The sequence below is a fragment of the Leptosomus discolor genome, chromosome 6 (genome assembly GCF_034619465.1).
Source record: "Leptosomus discolor isolate bLepDis1 chromosome 6, bLepDis1.hap2, whole genome shotgun sequence".
In the NCBI taxonomy this organism is placed as follows: Eukaryota; Metazoa; Chordata; class Aves; order Leptosomiformes; family Leptosomidae; genus Leptosomus; species Leptosomus discolor.
In genome coordinates, this window is record NC_141396.1 from 3,763,450 (window position 1) to 3,784,845 (window position 21,396).

The following is a 21,396-nucleotide window of genomic DNA, read 5'->3' on the forward strand; positions in this document are numbered from 1 at the left end:
GGCGCGCAGGCGCTCCGCAGCCGGAAGGCCGCGGCCGAGGGAGCTCCGGTGCCCGCTCGGGGAGACCTGGCAGCCGGCCCCTGCGCGGAGGTGAGCGCCGGGGCGAGCGCGGCCCTGCCGCTCCCCGCGGGGCCGGGGTCCTCAGCGGGGGCCGGGGTCCTCAGCGGGGGCCGGGGCAGCGCGGGGAGCGGGCTTGCAGTGGGGCAAAGCTCTCCGAGCGGGAGCTGCGGGATGTCGCGCCTGTCTGCGGTGAATCACAGGGAGAGACTGTGTTAAACTGCGAAGCGGGGAGGGTGAGAGGCCCGGGGAGGGCGGCCGCGGCCGGGCTCTACCTCCCTTGGGGCGTCTGGGGAGCGGAGGTGGCGTCCCGGCGCGCTCTCCTCGCTCCTAAAAACCCCGGGATTGTCTCTTCGCGCTGGTGATGTCACTTGCTTTAAAAGAAATGGAGTGTTTTGGCAAAGTCATCCGGAGTTTGCCGGGACTCAAAATGCACTTGGAAGTGGAGGTGGAAGCGGAGGTGCGTCTTGATTGTTGAAGGTCCCTGCCCTGCTGAAGGGTCCTGGGTGTCAAGGCAAGCAAAATAATCGTGACAAATGCCCTCACGTTTCTTCCGCCCTCACCACCTCTGTCTCAGCCTGTTTCTGTCGAACCTGCCAGTGACGCTGTTGTAAAGAAAAAAGCCAAAAGTCCTGGGGCCTGAAAATCTATCCTGAGCGTCTGTGAGGTTAGTCGAGGTACTGAAAGCCAAAGGAATCAAGGAATTCACTAAAAAAGGGATCAAGTGCTCACTGCTTACTTAAAAAATTCATTCCCAGGCTAGTTCTAGGTAATTCCAGACAAGCAAACAGAAAAGGCAGCGAGGTAGAAAACAGCAAACACAACGTGAATGTGGTCTTTATAAAAAATACCCATCAGGAAAATGTGTTGAAAAATCCTAAGCGCTAAAAGCATAGAAGTGGCCAGTAATGTTTGTGCCTCATTTATGTGGATTACAGTCCATTTAAATTTTCATATCGAGTTAATGAAGAAAGGTGGATGTTAATGAGGTCATTTGAAGAAGAGGATTGGGCGTTCGCTGTTGCTAGCCAGAAGAAAGCTGGGGATGTAATTTTGGCTTTGTATAAATACAAGCAGAATAGAATTTGGGTGTTTCTTTAAAGTGTCAAGCATGTCTGTGTTAATTTTTTTTTTTTTTTTAATTATTATTTTTTGAGAGCTGTGTCTTCTCTGGGAGCACTTAGGTCATTGCCAAAATACGAATACTGATTCACACAGGAAGAATTCAGTGTGTAGAAAGATATATTGGCAAAGCCCTTTTACTGCTGCAGTAAAACTGCCTCTGGGGGGATGCAATATGTATCTATATACAATTCTCCATTTCATTTTTGAAACTATATCAGTCAAGAGTGACGCTAATGATAATATTGTTTTTGTAGCAGAAGGGTCTGGGTCCTTCGCTGCTCCTCTGGCTTGCCATGTCAAAGAACCAGTTTTGTTGTTGAGTTTTGTGACACCCAAACAGTAGGAATTATTCTCAAATCTTTTGTTGTTGTTACTTGATGATACAGGTATTACATTATCTGTGAATTTGGTAGATTTCTGAACCATACTTGATGGCAGCCTTACAGGTAGGCTTTTTTTTTCCTCTGGTTATTAAACCCATCTAATCATAGTAAAAGAACGTTGGTAAGAAAAGTGTAGCATCAACAATCCTAGCACAGAGATTTTTAGAGGGTTTTTAGAAGTCATATCTCAATAGTGTCTCAAAATTCATCTCCATTTGTGTTTACGATGGAACAGACAATTCCCTCTGCACTTGGGAATCAAACCTTATTGTGTGACCCATACGGTTGCTTATAATCGGGGTAGTATTAGAAGAGTTTTAATATATTTTGCAGCTCTCAGTGCTACTTAGCAGCAAGAAACAAAAGGACCCGTTTATTTCTTTTTACAGGCTGTCCTCTGTATTACAGATTGTTCGCAATTAGTTTGGGGACAGCTTTTCAAATTAAATTTGAATCACCCGCAGACATGTTCTTTCTGTACAGTGTTGTATATAAAAAATCTGCAAAGGTTTTGGTTTTTTTTTAATACGAGAGACTGTTGCTCAGTTTTACTGTACTAATATTAGGGACCTAGAGATACACATTGTAATCAGCTTTATACTTTAATTTAAGGCACAAGGATGTTGAATTTTACTGTGTGAGGCTGTGAATGGGAAGCATTTCAATTATGTCTGTAAGGATAATATTCTGAAAATGCAGTGTGACCTAAAATTACCCTTCTGCTAAGTGAAGTAAGGTGGACTTAAAATTAAGTAATGTGGACTCAGAGAAATAGCACCAAACTGGTTTTGGCCTTCAGTCATGACGTAATGCTTCAGACACCCCAGTTGCTCTTGTAGTTTGTTGTCAGAGCTAATCGGATGGTTCCCAAACCTCAAGACTGACTTATACAAGTTTTTCTTCATTGTGTCTCTGTGCTCAAGACAAAAAAAATCTGCTGGATTCTTACTAGCTGTTCACAAGCCTAATGGGTTTCAAATGGTATTTTTTTAATATTTGAAGAACAGCCTTTGCAGGGTCATTACAGGGGCTCAGGCAAACAAAGTGCTTGTTTAGTGAGCCAAAAGTGGGTGGCCAGTACCATCCTGTAAACAAAGACTTGGAGGTGTAGGATTTATTCAGGTTATTTGTACACAGTCTCTTTTCCAGATGCAGTTTGAGCACTTCCAGACTCTGCTAAGTCCACTCATTGTTCTAAATAGAAACTTTTAACGGTTGTTTAGAAGTTTGTACATACCTCTCTTGATTAAATATATAAAATATAAGATATAATTTATAGATAAAATATATAAGATATCTAAAATACATCTTGGTATTTTAAGCACTTCCCTTGGAATACATCAGAAATTACCGAAGATGCTGCGTGTCTTATTTACGTGCTTTCTCTTAATGCTCTTTGATTCAGTAGGAATGTTCGTCAGGGTTCTCGGCTCCAAGTGTATTTAGCAGAAAGCTAGCTGCTTGGCAAACTGCGTTTCAGTCATTTGTAGGGCACTCCTTAGGAACTTCTCGAGGACACAAGTAAACCAACACAAATACTGTATTTCTCTGACCACTCCCAGTGCAGTGGGACCCCTGCATCACTGCAGCCACGCACGAAAACTTCTCTGTATGTTTTTTCCCCACAAAAAAATCCATCATGAAGTTTTAACTTCTTCACCCTTTGAATGTATATTGGCATATTTTTGATTTGAAAATATGCTCACGTGTGCTTGTCCCTCTTTGGGATCTTGTCTGCCTGCTGCCTGCCCGTTGAGATGGCGTTTTGCCCCGATTCACGGTGAGGTGGTGGTGATGGTAGGGCACACTGGCTAAGAAAGTGTTGGGTGTGAGGACCTGGCATTTGGAAATGGCTGTATTCCACCAGTTTTCATTTGGTCACACCTGTCACCAGATCCGTGTGAACCTGTCTGAGCTAGGTAGGCAGAAAGAACAGAACAGTCCGAGGGGTTTACGGCTGCGGAAAAGGAGACTTAATTTTTTCAGCAGTAAAACTGAAAGCAGTCAGAGGGTAGTTGCAGATCAAAATACATGTTATTTGTGAATGCACAAACTTAGAGATTCCCTAGGTCAAATTTGTCTTCTGTTGGACACTTGCAGCCCCTTTTTGGAGTCGATAAATGAGCTGCCTTCTGGCAGAACTGAAAAGAAGCCAGTGCCTTCTAGGAGCGCTGTTTTTACAAGTGAGCCAGATGGCTGAGTCCAAAATACAGCTTGTATGATTTCTTTGTAGAGGAGACAGCTAGGTAATTGAATCTGGCAGTAGTTCACGATATTTTATGACTTTGTAATTGTTCTTTGGTTTCAGTATATATTTTGTATGCAGGATCTAAACAAAATAATTAATTTGATTATCATAAGTCACCTTGTTAAGCATGGATGTTTACGCATTTCTTATTGTTATTCATTACTTGACACAGTAATAAGGCATAGGATGGGAAGTTAATTCATTTCTAACTACCTGAAGTAATTAATTAGAAATCTGCTTTCCCCAAGTGTACGTGAATTAACTCTCTCATGTAGTCTGGGGGTTTTATTACAATACTTTTGGAAGTTGCTCTTTCCAAAAAGTATTATTATCTTGTGTTATACAGTTTGGAAGGACTTTTATTTTCTTCCTTACATTTACATTTTGATGATGTCATAATGTTATTAAACGCTACATGTTTTGGAAATAGGAAGGTGTGGTAGGTTAGAGTGAGCATAATTTTTCTTGGTGCTGTTAGACTTTAAGAGTACTAGTAGAAACGTGTCTCGGAGCATAAGCACTGAAGGTGGAGTTGCAGTAAAGATTGTTAGTAACATCAGTATCAGAACAGCAATCTGCTGAGGGAATCACAGAATCATTAGGTTGGAAGAGACCTCCAAGATCATCAAGTCCAGCCGTCAGCCCCACACCACTGTGCTCACTAAACTGTGTCCTGAAATGCCACATCTACACGTTTTTTGGACACCTCCAGGGACGGTGACTCCACCACTGCCCTGGGCAGCCTGTTCCAATGTCTGACCGCTCTTTCATGAAGAAATTCTTCCTAATGTCCAATCTCAACCTCCCCTGGTGCCATTTGAGGCCATTTCCTCTTGTCCTATCACTTGTTATTGGGAGAACAGACCAACCCCACCTCACTCCAACCTCCTTTCACGCAGTTGCAGGGAGCGGTAAGGTCTCCCCTCAACCTCCTCTTCTCCAGGCTGAACACCCCTAGTTCCCTCAGCCGCTCCTCACAGACCTGTTCTCCAGACCCTTCACCAGCTTCGCTGCCCTTCTCTGGACACGCTCCAGCACCTCAGTGTCCTTCTTGCCGTGAGGGGCCCAAAACTGCACCCAGCGTTCAAGGGGCGGCCTCACCAGTGCCCAGTACAGGGGCACGATCCCCTCCCTGCTCCTGCTGGCCACACCATGGCTGACACAGGCCAGGAGGCTGTTGGCCGTCTTGGCCACCTGGGCACACTGCTGGCTCATGTCCAGCCGGCTGTTGACCAGCACCCCCAGGTCCTTTTCCATCAGGCACCTTTCCAGCCCCTCATCCCCAAGCCTGTAGCGCTGCATGGGGTTGTTGCGACCCCAGTGCAGGACCCGACCCTTGGCCTTGTTGAACCTCATAGCACTGGCCTCAACTCATCAATCCAGCCTGTCCAGGTCCCTCTGCAGAGCCTTCCTGCCCTCCAGCAGATCGACACTCCCACCCAATTTAGTGTCCTCTGCAGACTTACTGAGGGAGCGCTCGATCCCCTTATCCAGATCATCGATAAAGATGTCAAACAAGGCCAATCCCAACACTGAGCCCTGGGGGACACCACTGGTGACCGGCCACCAGCTGGGTTTAACCCCATTCCCCACCACTCTGTGCTCGGCCACCCGGCCAGTTTCTAACCCAGCTTGGGGTGCAGCTGCCCAGGCTGTGAGCCGGCAGCTTTCCTAGGGGAATGGTGTGGGAGACGGTGTCACAGGCTTTGCTGAAGTCCAGGCAGATGACATCCACAGCCTTCCCCTCATCGACTGGGCGGGTCACCCGGTCATAGAAGGAGATCAGGTTGGTCGAGCAGGACCTGCCCTTCATGAACCCACTGGCTGGGCCTGTCCCCCTGGTTGTCCTGCACCCGCCGTGTGAGCGCCCTCAAGATCAGCCGCTCCATAACCTTCCCCAGTACCGAGGTCAGGCTGATGGGCCTGTAGTTCCACAGGTCCTCCTTCCAGCCCTTCTTGCAGAGGGGCCTCACATGGGCCAGCCTCCAGTCATCTGGGACTATGCACAAAGTATGTTTTTACAAGAATGTTGGATTTTTAAAGTGAAGACTGTTACAACGGTAAAGTGACTGAGCGAAGTCACCTCGCTCTACCTCCTTTGAGCTACTAGCACCTGGCTGCTCAAAAGTATTTGGGAGTCCAACTCTTGAAAGCCCTGGATGGGATCTACTTTGGCGTTTGCTCTCGTTTGAAATCCGCAAGAATTACACTTTTTGAGAATATGGCCCTTGGCAAAGTCCTTGTTTCTTCTATGTGCTGAGTGCTGGAAGTCTTGTGGAAATGAGCATTTCCATGTCTTAACGGTAACATGTTCAGAATTAAACACCTCAGTTATGACACCACATTTTAAAACCTAGATTATAAAATGAAGTTTAAAATCCAAGAGATTTACGTAGTATCACAGTTGGCTGTTGAGATCCTGGGGGTGGTTTGCTGTGGGTGCCCTTTTCACCAGCTGTTTCACAGTGCTTCTGGCTATGGTGAGTGTGTGGCACTGAGCCCTGCTTGCTTGTACGAGACCCTGGTTCATCCACTGCTGCCTAAAGCTGCCTTTTGTCTTTTCTCTGTTTTCATTTTTGTCTGAACAGCTTTTTTTGTCTTTGATGACGTTTTGAGGATTTCAGTGCATATCATGCAAATGAATAACATTTAGGATATTCTGTACATTTGAATAGTCGTAATTATTCGTTTTAAAGAGAATGTGCTAGTATGTAATCTGTGAGGAAAGTAACACATAGATAATTCAGGTGAATGTGAGATGGATTTCTGTTTGGTTTTATTATTGCATTTGTTTACTTTGATGCTTGATATCTTCACTTACATGTTGTAACAGGTTTTGAATTTAGCCCCAAAGTGAACTTTTAAGGAATTGAGAACTATTGTCTTCCATTTTAATGGCAGAATATATTTTTTCAGTCTTGCCTTGTTTACTGTAGATATATCAAAGGAGGCATATGAATATTATATATATTCTATTCAGTTGTATAAATGTGCGTGTGCGCACACATTTGTATTTTTTTAAAAAAAATTGAAACACTGCCCTGCACATGTTTTTCCCCATGAAAAGGGTGAGACCCCAAATGCATTAAATTACGTTACCTGATACATAAACGCTTGCAGACTCATGATGATGAGCGTACGGTGGGAACTAGCACGGAAACGAATAGAATAGAGTAAGTTTTTCTAGACAGGAGCTTACTACATGGCTGAACATGACTGCATGGTAGGGGTTGTGCTTCTTTTACAAAATATCCTCCTTTAGAATGTGCTCTCCTTGATGTCTTTCGTGATAGTTTCTCCCTTAAGCAGTATTATCTAAAGACAGCATGTTATTTGTCGGTCTTATCAGGGTGGATGTTCATGCTCAGAGAACGTACGTTAACTGCTTACTCATTGTGTGGAGAGCAGTGCAACTGTTAGCAACCCAGTTTCTGTGAAGCTGAGCTATTAAAGTCACTATTCAGTAGAAAGTCCTCTAGATCTAATTTAGATAAATTCCATTATTGTATTTCAGAGTCCTCCTGCAGTTATTTGGTAAACAATGAAGATTCTGTTGCTGAAGGATCCCAAAGACAAAGATTCAGGACCAGATCCATATATTAAAGTAAGTAAACTTTAAAAAACGTAAACGGTTTTGTCGCTTCACTGTTAAATAATAGTATCGTGTTCAGCAAGATAGATTAATTTAACTGTTTCAAGTGAAAAACGTGCTTCATCAAATTAGGAGTGCATGGCTGAAATGGTGCTGTTTTCTAAGAAAAATAATCAAAATTAGGAGTGCATGTCTGAAATTACACTAAGAAAAAAGTATGCTAGAAAATTTGCTGTTACTGAAAAAATGATACATAGATCATACTGAATTCACCGTTAAAGCTCTCAGCAAAGTACTGATATTAAACCAGTTTCATTTTCGTTAATTAATATTATGTTCATATGGATAGAATTAAGATTACAAAAAAATGTTAGTAGCCTTGCTGGGAATGTAGTGTGAAGAAGAGGTTTCCTGTTGCTGCGGTCTTTTCTGCTATTGCAGTCATGTGAGTAGGTCGTAACTCCTAAGAGCGGTTCTACTGACTTCAAAGAACTACAGAGATGGATCAGAATGTTTGCAGGGCTGGGTGAGTGTGTGTCCCTGTGGGAGTTCAGACACCGGAGGGCTGGTGTGTCCTGTAACTGTTCAGTAGCTATGCAGGAGGCCTCAGTTCCACAGCTGTTTAATTGTTATGTTGTCATAATAAATAACTAACAAAACCAAAGGAGATTCAATAGGAAAAGCAAATAAGATGCCATTGTATTTCACTTTGGTAAAAAGACATATTTGTGCTTAGTCAATTGTTTGAACAAGAAAAAAGCTACGGATTGAAATCTCTTTCAAGAGCTGTAAACCTTTTTTTTTTTGGTAGGAATTAGGATTATACGGCTTTGAAGCAACTTTGATTCCAGTTTTGTCATTTGAATTCGTCGCTCTTGAAAGTTTATTTGAAAAGGTAAGTTTTACATTATTTCAGTTGCATATTTTTCAACAGAATTTAAGCCATGGTTGCCAAGAGGCCGTGTCTTATCTTATAAATGCCCTTTGTGGTGCCTCTTTCTGTGTTTCCACCCACACAGTTGCACACAGTGTGATATTGGGTACAACATGGAGTATGTTGCCCATGCTTGTTAAAGACTTAAGTTGGTCAGACAGCATTCACATTTGGGTTGATGGGCCATAGATTGTCACAGGTATTGGGGCATTTTGTCACGACAAAAAAGTAGAAGACTGGGGTGACAACTAAAGGGTACCTGAGGTTCGCCCTTAGATTGTACTGAAATTGTGTGCTGCATCTCCTGGTTACATGGAGCGACAGTGCATAACTGATGTCTCTCTCTACTCTTTCTTCAACATATATATTTCATTTTAAAATGAAAAGAGGGGGGTTCCCTGTATTGACAGTCCCTAACAGCACTGAACTTTGTTTGGTGTTTGAATGTGTCATGATCTGCATTTGCCAGTAATCCAAGAACATTCTTCCTTTTTTGTTTTTTGTACTGGTCTTTGAGAGCCCGTTAGTCATCTTGACTGGTCTTTGAGGGGGCAGGGGGCAAGCAGCTGTCTGGGTAGTACCCTCTATGCTACCGCTTAGAATAACAGTTAATTTCTCTTGCACAAGTTTGTACGTCACACGTACATCGTGTGACCATCCTTCCGCCTTGTTTCAGTGACAGGAATCCTTGTCCGTTCCTACAGAGTCTCAGAATTAATATAATCTGTGCAAGTTTTGTTCTGAATTTGAGATTTCTTACACATTTCTCTTATAAATACTCTGGCTACTGATAGAAATGAACTATTTGCCCGTTTCAGACATTTATTGAAGCATTTTGTTCTTTGCAAGATTATAAAGAATTGAATTTAATTAAAATTAAATTAAATTAAATAATTTAATTTTTAAATTTATTGACTTTTTTAAAAAAAAATTTACATCTTGAATTTACTGTTTCTAAGTAGCTCTCTCATCCAGAATGTTATGGAGGCCTGGTTTTTACCAGTCCAAGAGCATTAGAAGCCATCAAGTTATGTTTAAAAGAGAATAGTAAAAATGAAGGTAAGTGCATATTTATAGTCCTTGGTCTTCCTGTTTCTGTATTTTGTGATGTTTGTAATTTCATTTCACCCACCAGCCGGTGTTTGGAGTTTGCGTTTTTTAAAATAGCCGAATCTCATTGTTCTGGCATCGTGAAGGCCTCATGCCAAATTGAGCTTTTAAGGGATTGAGGGTTGGGTTCTCTGCATTTATGCTGTTGTTAGAGAGGAAAAGAAAGAGCTTTGGGTGCAAATGGCTGGTTAGTGTGAGCTTTTCCCGCTGTGGTTATCTTTGCTAGAAAGACTCGTAAGCAGAAACCGGCGCCTGAGGAGTGTTTTTGCTGCAGGGCCTAGTTTTGCTCCGTGACCTCTTTCCTCCCTGAAAGACAGGAGCGTTTTGTAGAAACTGGCCACTGCTGCTTACGTGTAGACTCATACGGAGTCCTACGGAAAAACAGATTTCTCTGTCTTGAATATAAAATTGATCAAGCGAATTAAGCCTTAACTAAAAAGCAGTGAAGAAAAGGCGATCTTAAAAGCCAACAGGTGACTTGTGAGTAAGAATCCTGCAGCATGCTAAATAGGAATTACCGTACCAGCGATCTAGCAAATCCTTCCAAACGCTTCTAAATTCTTACACTACGTGGTAACTTCTGGCTTTGAGTTTCTGTGTGCACTTAAATCGCAGCATTGCTGCATCTGCTCCATATTCAGGCTGTAGTCATGCTAACCAGTGTGCAGTGAGTAAGCAGTAAGTACACTGTCAGCTTATTTTAGCATTTTCAACAGCAGAGGGCTGTATTTTAGGATTTTTGGTCAAATGTCATCCTGACTTCATCCCAAGTCTTGATTAGGAATTTTAGGAGATGCTGAAATACATGTTTTAATCAATAAAATGAGTCTTTAGTTCCTATTTAGATTCCTTTAAAAGGCAATAAATAATTTTCTTTTTCCTTCTTTAGAATAGTTTCCTCTGATTTTTTGTTTTTGCTGTTGTAGTTTCTAATTCCCGCTCCCTCCCGCCCCACCCCCCCACCCCCCCCCCCCCCCCAAGAGTACTGGAAAGGAACTCAATGTCCTGTGCTCTGCTGTTTTAAGACAAGATAGTAAAAGACTTAACTTATCTGTTGTTGACCTGTTAGGATTTCAGGCTCAGGGATCAGGTGGCTGGATCCAAGAAGTGTAATTTGTAACATACATACTGCCTGAAGGAGGAAAACCATTTCCTAGTAACTTTATTTTGGTCTCTGGTACATTTTATTTCTGAGCTGATAACTTATTTTTGGTGTATGTTCAAAATATAACCAGTTTCCATAGTTTTCTTGTATAAGACAGAGTTATGTGACAGAGTACTGTAGTGCATGGATATAGATTTTTTTTACCTTTTCATTTGTTGTCATGGAAGATTTATTTTCTTTTTTTGCCTAAGCCTTCAGTTTTAAACCACCAGTTTGTATGTCTGAATCTCCCTTTGCACTATGTGCTGGTTTTTCCTATGAGTTTTGAGGGGTTTTTAAATTCTTAATGCCAAAATAGAAATGAACATTGCAAATTGCATGGGACCCGGCATGGGGCAAGTGTGCATTAAAACTGCTGCTTAGCAAAAGCAGCTAAGAACGGTTTAGTCAAATTAGGCTTTTAAAAGCATGTAGACTGCTATTTACACAATGAAAACGATACATTAAAAATTCATTTTGTGCATCCAGATTTGCAGATGTGTGTAGTGGCGTATTAGTTATTATTATTTTGCTGTATTTGTGGATTAAACAGAAGTCCAAATACTCATTTAGCATTCCTATTTTGTTGCCACGTGCTTAAATTTAATTTCATGTTTTCCAGCCTGGTTAAAATCTCTTAAACAAAGGTGGAATACGAAACCAGCGTATGTGGTAGGAAAAGCGACAGCTTCTCTAGGTAAGCTGGGGTTGAAACCCCGAAATCTTAGATAAGTATAGTTAATTGTTAGTACAGTTTTTGGAATGTGAGCTGCTATTCAAGGGTGTTTAGAAAAAAATATAGATAAGCTTGATAAATGGATAATTTTGAAAACAGGTAGTTGCATAGACATTAGACCTGTACGTGCTTAGCGCAGCCAAGGGTGTAACTTCTGGGTTTTCAGTACTTTCATTGTCATGGGAGGGTAACTGCTTTAAAACTTTGGTCAAAAAATTAAAAAAAAAAACCCTTTGTTCTTAATTTGCACACGGGTTTTTTCATTCACTTTGGCAATGAAGTTGGATGAAGGGGATTGTAACAGGGTTGACTGAGATTGTACCTGCATTCCCGCCGTGTTCCTGAGGCATTAAGCAGAAGGCAGCCGTATCCATCCCGCTGACTTCAGTGGTCAGCTGCTTTATTTGCCTTCACGCTGGTTTTAACCCGATGCAAGGCACATTTTATGTGCATAGCAAAAATGCAACGTAGATTTTAGTTTGTGGAAGCCATTCTGGCAGTGAAATTGCATTGCAGCTTTAGCTTCCACTGAACCACACAGGCAGTATTACGAAAAGCACTTCAGAATTTTAAGAGTCTTGCTGGTTTTATGCTTCTAGTCCAAAAATAATTTGGGTAAGTACTGGCTGCCTCTACAAAAAGCCTATTTTTTCAGGCAGGCTGGTAACAACACTGGATCACCAACCAGTGACACCTAATAAGCATCTTGAATCAATCAAGTCATGTTACTGCTTCAAATGCTCTGATTTTTTTTTTGCTTTTCAAGGAAGTATTTGTGTGTGTGTGGATCAAGTTGTGTCTCCCTTTCCAACCCATGTTTCTGTGACAGTAAATCTGAATTGTTCTCACTGATGTCCATGTTTTTCTTTGCTGCTTTTGCTTATAGTGGAAGAAATTGGTCTTATTCCACAAGGGGAAAAGTCTGGAAATGCTGAAAAATTAGCTGAATATATTTGCTCAAGTAAGTATCTAAAATCTTCTGCTTAAATTAAGCCAACGTACCTCCCATTGCTTCAGAATGTCCTATAAGTAAAACCGAGTGCACAGGGAAGCAGAGAAGTACATACTGCATATACCTCTTATATCTAGAACCCGGGGATTCAGCTTCTGGGAGTGTGGGTGGTATCTCTAAAAGATGATAAAAAATACTTTGAAATACCTATACAAAATATTAATTTACATGAAATCTTAGACTCTGTAATTGATGAATAACACCGTATGAGCCAGTAGACAAAGTATTTTTTTACTAAAAGATCAGAGCTGGAAATTGCTGCTTAATCATAAGATTTAAATGTTTGTGGCTAGAGGTGTGCTGGTTCTCCGTGAACTTTGGGTGACCTGACTTTCCTTGCTTCAAACCAGTCCGTGCTGGGGATCTTTCACCATGCCATAGCTCTGAGTAGATAAGGGGAACTCCTTCCTTCAGAATGAATGTGTGGTTTCAGAGGAGTCTGTTTTGGAGCCCCAGAGGAGAGTGGGTTTTGAAGAAGCTGCAGAAAGGGTTAGTTAAAATGATGGTTTATGTTTTGTTTAACCATTTTGGTGTGGTTAAAGCTGTAATGCTGCTCTGTTTGCTGCTTCTAAATGTATTATTGGATTGTTGGGTCATTTTAAAAGTCTAGGTAGTCTAATTCCTCATTTTTATTCCCTGTAATTTCTTAAAATATCTAATAGAAATAAACATTTTTAGGCATAAGGGCTGATTATTTTGGGAGTGGATGGGTCGGTACAAGCTGTGAGAAAAGAGGCTGTGTTTCTGTACAGCCTGGCTTCTAGAAGTGGCGTGAAGAATGTCGTAAGCGGGAGCTGCCAGTGCAATGAGTTTGACCTCAGAGCTTCTGACCCACGTGGTGGCCGTGCAGGGGATCCACGACTGAGGTGCCTGCTGCCTTCAGAGTGTCCGTCCCAGCATCGCTGGGAGGCACAGTTACCGCCAGAAGTCAGCAGGATTAGTCCCCGAGCGCTCTGAAACTCATTGCTAGAATAATCTCTGTACCAGACAAAAAATCACACCCGAGGTTCAGCGTCTCTGCAGCGGGGCTGTGAGCTGGCAGGTCCTTCTCTGCGCTTTGAGGTGACCTGGGGCACAGCCCCGCTCGTGGCAGAAGGCGGGGGGCTGCATAGGGGAGCCTGGTAGTGGAATTAGAGGGAGCTTTCAGTCGGATACAAAGGCAGGTCCTTCACTGAAGGACTTTATGCCCCAAATTTTAAAAGGGAAACAGAAACCTTCATCTCGAGGTTCATGCCGTGCCCACTACTTGAACAGAGAATGCCCAGTGCTTCGAAAAGCCGTGTTACTCAGCCAGCCAAGTGAATAGTCTGCCTTTGGCTAACCCCAGTCAGAGAAACAAATGACAATCAGAGCAGTTATTCTGGATGTTGGATAAATTATTGTATCCGCTGGTTTAAAAGCCCTGCTGCTGACCACGCTCTGAACCTGCTGAATAAGGTGCTGGATGCTTCAGCAGTGGAAATGGTGTCAAGAACCCTGATACGTTGTGTTTGGCTGTGAGGCATGATGCTAGATGTGAAGCAGAGTGTTGATTAGCGAAGGCTGCGGAGTAGCAAAGATTTATCGGTAAAAGAAAAATTGATTGGAGCTGGCAAGTACTGTTCTTTATGGGCAGAGTGCTCTGTAATTCATTGGCAAATGAAATGTTTGAACTATACGGAATATTTCATGATAAAAATGATTGTTGCCCACACAAGATTAAATAACAAATTCTGAAATGTAAAAATGAAATTTTCAACACAAAAATGCTGTAAGTGAAGAATAACCTGTATCTGCTCTTCAACAGGTACTTTAAAATAAAGAAAGGCTTTAGCTGATTTTTTAGTGCGAGGGAAATCTACTTCTGGTATTGAATTCATGTTTGCCAGTTTGCAGATGGAGCGGGTTTTTTGGGAAGGAAGATGAGAAAACCCCTTCTGTTGTATGAATGTGAGAAAAACTAGGATCAGGTCTAAAGAAAACAATGCATGTAGTACCAGGAGTGGAGAAATTCCTCGGTGGTGAGCCTGTGACTGGCAGTTACTGCGTCATAACATCTTCTCGGCTGTTCTCAGTCCACCTGAGGATCATCCTTGGCTCTTCCTCCTCCCGTGGGAGCCGCTTGGTTCACAGACCCTGTTGTTTCTGGCCGTGTCTGATCCTGTGGCTGTCTCCCCGCTCTGCCTGCATCCTCCTGCAGAGTGAGGAGCTGGCAGTCACCGGGAGCCGGACGGGGAACAGCACCTTCTGGTGAGAGCAGAGTTCAATCCAGAGCCAGCAGCAGCTCCTGAGAGCCCCCACAGGGAGAGCGATCCCTGGGCCTTCACAGCCTCTTACACAGGGCAGTTTCGTACCAGCAGGCTGCTTAAATTAACACAACGCTGCAACACTGCCCCTGTCCTTGCAAAAACGCCTGCCTTTGGGTACCTTCCGTCCCCGTAACCGAGCAGGGGATTTCAGTCGCGGGGGGCTGCCTGCTGCTGACCCCTATGACCACGGTCCGTGCTGGGGGGGATTGGGCACGTTCCTGTGCTCGCCGTTTGTCCGGTGGTTTCTAACGACCTCGGAAGTACAGCTTAAATGACATCATCTTCCCTATCCTGTCTGTGTTTATTTTTGTTTATGCAGAAAATGGTAAGTGAATGAAAAGAATAGCTCTAGATTTTTATATCGTTAGAATTTATTGTTGAAATAACAGTCAAATCTGGAGCAATGATACTTCTTTTGTTCCGCCCCTTTGTGCTTTGGTGCCCACTGCAGCTTCAGCGAGTGGCAAAATGAAGGAGCTGACTCCTTCACTAGCTAGCTAGCTTTACGGTCTTTTGGGGGCAAAATGTTTTTTTAGTCTTATTACAGCGTAACATTTGTGTGGGTTACAGAAGTAGGGGATACCATGAGAGGCAATGCTATTGTTGAGCCCTCCTAAGGAATTTTTCTGTGCTTTGTAAACACAACGGCAAAAGGATTAGTGTTTCTTTACAGGTACCACATCGACATTTCCATTAACTGCCATCGGTTGTAGGAGGATTAATGCTGAAACGTTTAGGTTTTATCTTACCATTTTAAAATCTCTTTTACATTCTATCCCAAGTTCATTCTTCCTTCCTGTAATTTATTACGAGCCTATCTGTGGCTTCTCATAAAACTTCAGTGTGCATTTAGGACAGTCAGATATATCTGTGCTGGCTCCTGCTAGGGTCTTTCCATTTGATTTGTACTATGCTTTTTTTTTTCCCTGAGGCATCTCTGTTGCTTACTGTTATAAACCAAGAATCTACTTCCAGCACTTTTAAAAAAACATTTATTTTTCTAGTAGTCATCTCTTAAACACATGTACTAACATACCTGGATTAGTAATAAAATGACGTGTTGAGGAACTCTCATTTATTTTGAAAGATGAATGCCAAGTTCTGTGCAGCTGCGTAGAATTTCATCTTGAAATTTTCTCTGGATTTGTTATTCATAGAAAAAGCAAACTCTGTGCAAAAAAAAAAAAAGTCTGCGGTTCAATTCCCGTCTAAAAATCAAATTCTTCCTGGATTGAAACGCTCTTGATCTTCTGCAAAGTGGCAATATTCACTTCTATTAGATAAAATCTGGTGGTGAAAAACTTTCCAAAACAATTAGTTTAAGCCCTAAACCCAGCAAGTTATTGAGAAGCTGGTACAGGCAGAGCTGGTTCCTTCCTCTGAGCCAGGTGTTTGCATTCCCAGTGCGATGGACATTGTCAGCGTTCGCCCTTTCCCGTCTCCGGTGGGCGAAGGGTCAGGGTGTCCCCCCAGAGCTGGCGACATGACTGCTGTTACCTGGTGGGATTTTTTTGAGCAGAATTTGTCTTCCCCTCTGATCATGTCTTAGAAAAGCGACAAAACCTATGGAACCTGCCTCCCAGGTGTGTCCTGTGCTACGAGAGGTCATGAACAGGTATCAGAAAGGTCCTTCCAAAATCTCAGAAGGGGCTTTCACATGTTGGCAAAGTGACAATATTCAAGTTGGAGGTCGCTTCCATTTTAGAGGACAAGAACAAGCGAGGATATCCACCCTGGCAGTGGCACTGGAATCATTTTTCCTTAGGGAAGTAAGAAAATAAGAGTTCCAGACAGATGGAAACTTTCCAGCACAGCATTTCCGTCCTCTTTGTCTGCTGGAATATTCTTTTAGAGAGAACGAGCTGTCATGTATCGAGTGGGGCTTAGATTTTAAATTTAAAAATTGAGGAAGGTGGTGTTTCTGAGGAGGAGATAACTTGCACAGCACTTGTTTTGCTTTGTAGGATGGCAAGGGGAATAGAAACGCAGTTTATCCGTTGTGAGATCTTTTTAGCCAATGTATTCATAGTATAGTTACGGAATGGTTTTTAATTTACATGCTAAGTAGCCTCTCTCCTCTGAATTGTGGATGCAGTTGCACTGCAGATGTTTTCGGTTATCTTAGGGCTGTGTCTGGGATGAAGCGTGCAGCATTTGCTGCAGTGTGCAACGTTCCATACCTTTAAAAAGTATTAAATGTATCATGTTTGCTCTTTATTAAAAGCACAAGTTAGTTAAAGTTCTTGTTTGTGTGTTTACAGGAGAGAAACCTACCTCCTCGGCTCTCCTGTTTCCTTGTGGAGCCCTGAAAAGAGAAGCCCTTCCTACAGCGCTTCGAGAAAAAGGTTGGACTTCCCTTGGAGCCTCATTTTAATTAGTCAGCGACGAGAAAACGTGTATCAGAGGCTCGTGAATCCAATTTGAACGAGTAAAAATTGAATTTGCTGTTAACGTTGGCTAGAAGTTAGAGGACGGGAGTGAAAACTGAGGTTGGATTGCTGCCCCCGGCCCTGGGACTGAGCTGTGGCGTGGTGGGAGCAGGGTTGTTTGCCTTGTTCTTCACTGGCGTTCTCCTCGGTAAGGTGGAGAGTCACTTCTCCACCAGAATGGTTTCCCAGTGTGCTTCGAGGCCCTCTGGTTACAGACGCTTTAGTGTGTCTTGCAGCTCTAGAAATACCCACAAATCCTTCACAGAATTTCTTCTGTACCTTTTCAACCTAAAAATAGTACACTTAAGTGCAAGTAGTAGGTTGAGAGTGTTTTATTGAAACAATAGAAATGAATGCGACCCTGTTTATGAATGTGTATCCTGATTCCAGGCATACCTCTGGAAAGCCTCACTGTTTATCAAACCACCCAACACCCTGACCTGCAGGAATCTTTGAGCAGTTACTTCTCACAACAGGTACTGGATGCTGGTGTAATTTGAGAATTTTTGAGGTATATGATAATACCCAGCAGAATATACTCCTTTTTTTCAGCCATAAACGATACTTGTGGTGATAGAAGGATATCCTGCACAGGCTTCTGGTTCTCTTTCCCTCTTGACTACCAAGCAAATCCTTTAGCAAAAGTCTCAGACAGAGCGTGAGTCCCTCAGTTACTTGTTAGGGCAATTACAAACGAGCCTAAAAGGCACAGTGCCTCCGTCCGAAGAAGAAAATGAAACCTTTCACATTTTGCCTTGGCTTCCAAGTTACATGTGTGTTTCAGAATTGCTGGGAAATAACTGCATCTGTAATTACAAATGCAGTTTATTCCTTTGAGCCGGACAAGACTGCTTTTCAAGTAATACCATGTCAGAAATTCCGTTTAGCGAGGATATTTATTGAACAGCTTTGTTACGAATTTTTATTAGCGTAACTGGAATATCACTGGGCATCTGCTGCAGATTACAACTCAGAATCCAGCAGTAATCTGCCCCACAGAGTTTCAGTGTTCCTTCTCCAATTCTCCAATCGACGACTGTCTTAATTATCTCATTTTAAGTGTTAGAATTCCAAGTCACGTGCTGCTGACAAGTGTATGGAGATGTATTTGCTAGAATGATTAAAGTTTTTCTCTTTTTTTCTAGTAAATGTCATTAAGCAAGGATCAGTGCCTAGTAAAAGATTGGAAGGTACTAATAATTGCTTTTGTTTTTTCGAGATTGGCTTTCTGAATTTTGCATTTGTAGGAGCCTACATGATATCTAGGATTAATTTAGTTCAAAATACAGCCTTTCCTTCTTACAGAAACTTGGCCTGCGTGAGCACGTCGCACTTCTTTTTAAAATCCATGCGTTTGTTCCTTTTTAAATTGCACGTGGATTTTAAAGTTCTTTTCCAAGAGGTCCTAAAAGGCTGTGGCCTGGGCAGGCCGGCTGATTCACTGTGGCATCCTGCGTTCCTGGGTGGGTTTTGCAGCTCCCACCCCCTCCGGGCGTTAGTTCAGAGCAGACAGAAGTGAGTCAATGGCTCGGGTGCGTTTTGGAACTTTCTGACCTCTTACGGACCGCCTGGCTTAGGGGTTCGCTTCAGTGTCAAGCTGTTAAAAGCTGTTTTCTGCTGGGCTTTTTAGTTGTCCTGGTGTTGGGCGAGTAGCTGTAGCGCCTGGAGAGCTGACGTGGAGCGACAAGCGTTGAGCACGCGGCGCCGCAGCGAGCGGCGCTGGGTTCAGCTGCCGCTCTGCCCTCCCCGACCTCGGGCTGGCGTCCGCGTCACCAGCAGATGTCGTTTTGGGTGGAACCAGCGTGTCTTTGAGAGAAAATCACGATACAGGAGGCATGTGCTTCGGCTCTGCAGCTCAGCAGCTTGGCGCCTTCGCCGCAGACGGAATTCTGCAGCGTTTTCCCTGCGCTGCAGAAGGTTGCTGCTGCTCTCTCAGGGCAGGCTTGCTGGGCGGGAGGGAAAGCCCCTCCCGGCGGGCTGCCGTTCTAAGGCATCGCCTCGTCTTTTGCCAGAGCGCCTCAGGACGGGCAGAACTTGGGGTAAACCACATGAGCTGGGAGACAGAGGACTGAGAGAGGTGGGAATGGGTTTAGGGAAGTAACTTGCTGAGTTTTCTTGCTGAAGAGGGATATGAGTACGGCTCCAGAACGCTCTTCGCAGCAAGCACTTGTTTGACGAAGTATTTGGTTAAAGTCACACCTGAATTTCAGCGCTCTGTGGCGGGATGGGGGTTTAGGGGGCTGTCTGCGCCACGGGAAACCCTTTCTGTTGGCTTAACTGCTGTTTCTTATCCATAAAACCACCTCATGGCCATGTAGAGACAGTTGTTGAAGGGATTTCTGTGAAGGTGCGCTGCGGGAAGAGCCAGTAATCTCTGCCAACCTGTGGTTCCTTTTACTCAGGGAATTCCAGCAAGCATCGTGTTCTTCAGTCCGTCTGGTGTCAAATTTTGCCTCCAGCACATTCAGAAGCTTTCGGGGGATTTTGTCAACCATATCAAGGTATCTTCTCTTTAAAAGTGGTGCAAATACAATAGGGAGTAAGTTGGGGGGGCGGGGGGCAAATGAGAGATGGGAAAGCTGTTACACCCATTACAAACCTTCATTTTCTCTTGTGTTTGTTTCTCCGAAAAGACAGCAAATACATAGGTATCAAATGCAAATGGTATTACATAGCTGAGCTTTTTCTTAAAAAAACCCAAAAAGCAATTGTTTTCACCTAGAATTTTTTTCCCCAACTAACTTGCCCAGTCTCCACTGGCTATAGGCTTTATTTTCTCTTAGCAATGTGAAGGTGTGAGCAGTTCTTGCTTGAATTCTCAGAGCAGCTGTGGCTGCCCCCTCCCTGGCAGTGCTCAAGGCCAGGCTGGATGGGGCTGGGAGCAACCTGGTCTGGTGGGAGGTGTCCCTGCCCATGGCAGGGGGGTTGGAACTGGATGGTCTTCAAGGTCCCTTCCAACCCAAACCATCCTGCGATTCTGTGAATCAGCAATTACAGGCTGAGGCCCATCAACATTCCTCTCACTTCTCCTGTTTTGTGGGACTAAGAGCTCTAAGGGTTTGTGACGGTGAGATAAATAATAACCTTTCCTAAGGAGCGTAATTGGTAGGTGGGTTTTAACACTGCAAATCTTCAGCCTGAAACAGTTCGTGCAGTTGAGCAAGTTCAACGATGTCATTTCAGTTTGCGGCCATCGGGCCGACGACGGCGGAAGCCCTGGAAGCCGCAGGACTCCCCGTGAGCTGCACTGCAGAGAGTCCCACTCCCCAGGACCTCGCCGCTGGGATCCAGAAAGCTCTTCGCTTGCAGAACTGCCGATGGCCTCAATGAGAGGGCGGCGTGCGTTTGGAGGCGACGACGTGCGTTTGGAGGCGACGACGTGCGTTTGGAGGCGACGATGGTGCTGTGGAAGGTTTTCCAGTTTGCAGACACACTGGCCTGGCAGGGCCTGGTGTGATGAGCCTGCATCTGACCAGCTAAGAAATCTGGAATTTGTCCAGTGTATTTTAAAGCACGTGGCTATTCCTTTCTCTGACGTGTGCAGTGTAAATATTTTACATGGACATTCCCTGAAAACTAGTTGTGAGAGGCTGATCTGCACCGGAGTGGGACATGGAAATACACGTATCACCTCAGGTATCTCCTGGCACACGAGGTAAGGGTTTCATTTCTCTGTACAGTCAGTTTTGGACACACATCTTTTTCTTTTGTAAAAGGAAAGCGTGCTTACCATGAAGTATTTTCTGTCATAAAGCTTATTGGTTCATTGTTCTGCTTTTCAAATATTTATGTTAAAATGATGATTGCAGATTCTCAACGGAATAGGACAGTTCCGCAGTGAAGTTGCACTGTGTGGAGCTAATCGCAGGCTGGCTGGTGCCACTCCAAATCCTTACGGTGCAGGGTCTTAAAAAATTAGTCTTTGGTTTCTATTCCTGTAATGAAGGAGGATTTATTAACAGAGAAATAAACTGGCTTATCATTGCTAACAACGGTGTTAGAGTTGTCTGGTTGGGATGTGGTTTATGCTTTACTTGTTTATCTCTGAAAGGAGAAAAAGTAATCCTGTTTAGCACTAATGCTACCTTGGCTAATGTGAAGAGATTCACAGAAGATTTAGATCATAATATACTCCATTATAGTCCTCATGAAAGTCATTCATGTTGCTGAGGTTCAGAGAGTAACAGAAATCCTCATTTGCTGCAAGTTTCTATTAGCTTACCTCTGAGTACCTGACCTGAATTTCCAATCAGGTGAGATGCTCCGTGCCTAGAAGAAGAGTTAAACTGAACCCAATTATGTTAATGTCAACGGAAGGGATTTCCAGTTGTGTATGTG

At 43.5% G+C, this 21,396-nt stretch overlaps 1 protein-coding gene across 1 annotated transcript; it reads left to right on the forward strand.

Annotated features, from left to right (window-relative positions):
• Nucleotides 1-51: 51 nt before the first annotated feature.
• UROS (uroporphyrinogen III synthase) lies at nucleotides 52-20,432 on the forward strand. The gene is made up of 10 exons (XM_086466492.1): nucleotides 52-90; nucleotides 7,328-7,417; nucleotides 8,217-8,300; nucleotides 9,302-9,398; nucleotides 11,216-11,290; nucleotides 12,216-12,290; nucleotides 16,891-16,974; nucleotides 17,449-17,534; nucleotides 19,461-19,559; nucleotides 20,242-20,432. The coding sequence occupies exons 2-10, from the start codon at nucleotides 7,355-7,357 to the stop codon at nucleotides 20,386-20,388; spliced, it is 810 nt and encodes a 269-aa protein (XP_086322618.1). The 5' UTR covers nucleotides 52-90; nucleotides 7,328-7,354; the 3' UTR covers nucleotides 20,389-20,432.
• Nucleotides 20,433-21,396: the final 964 nt, after the last annotated feature.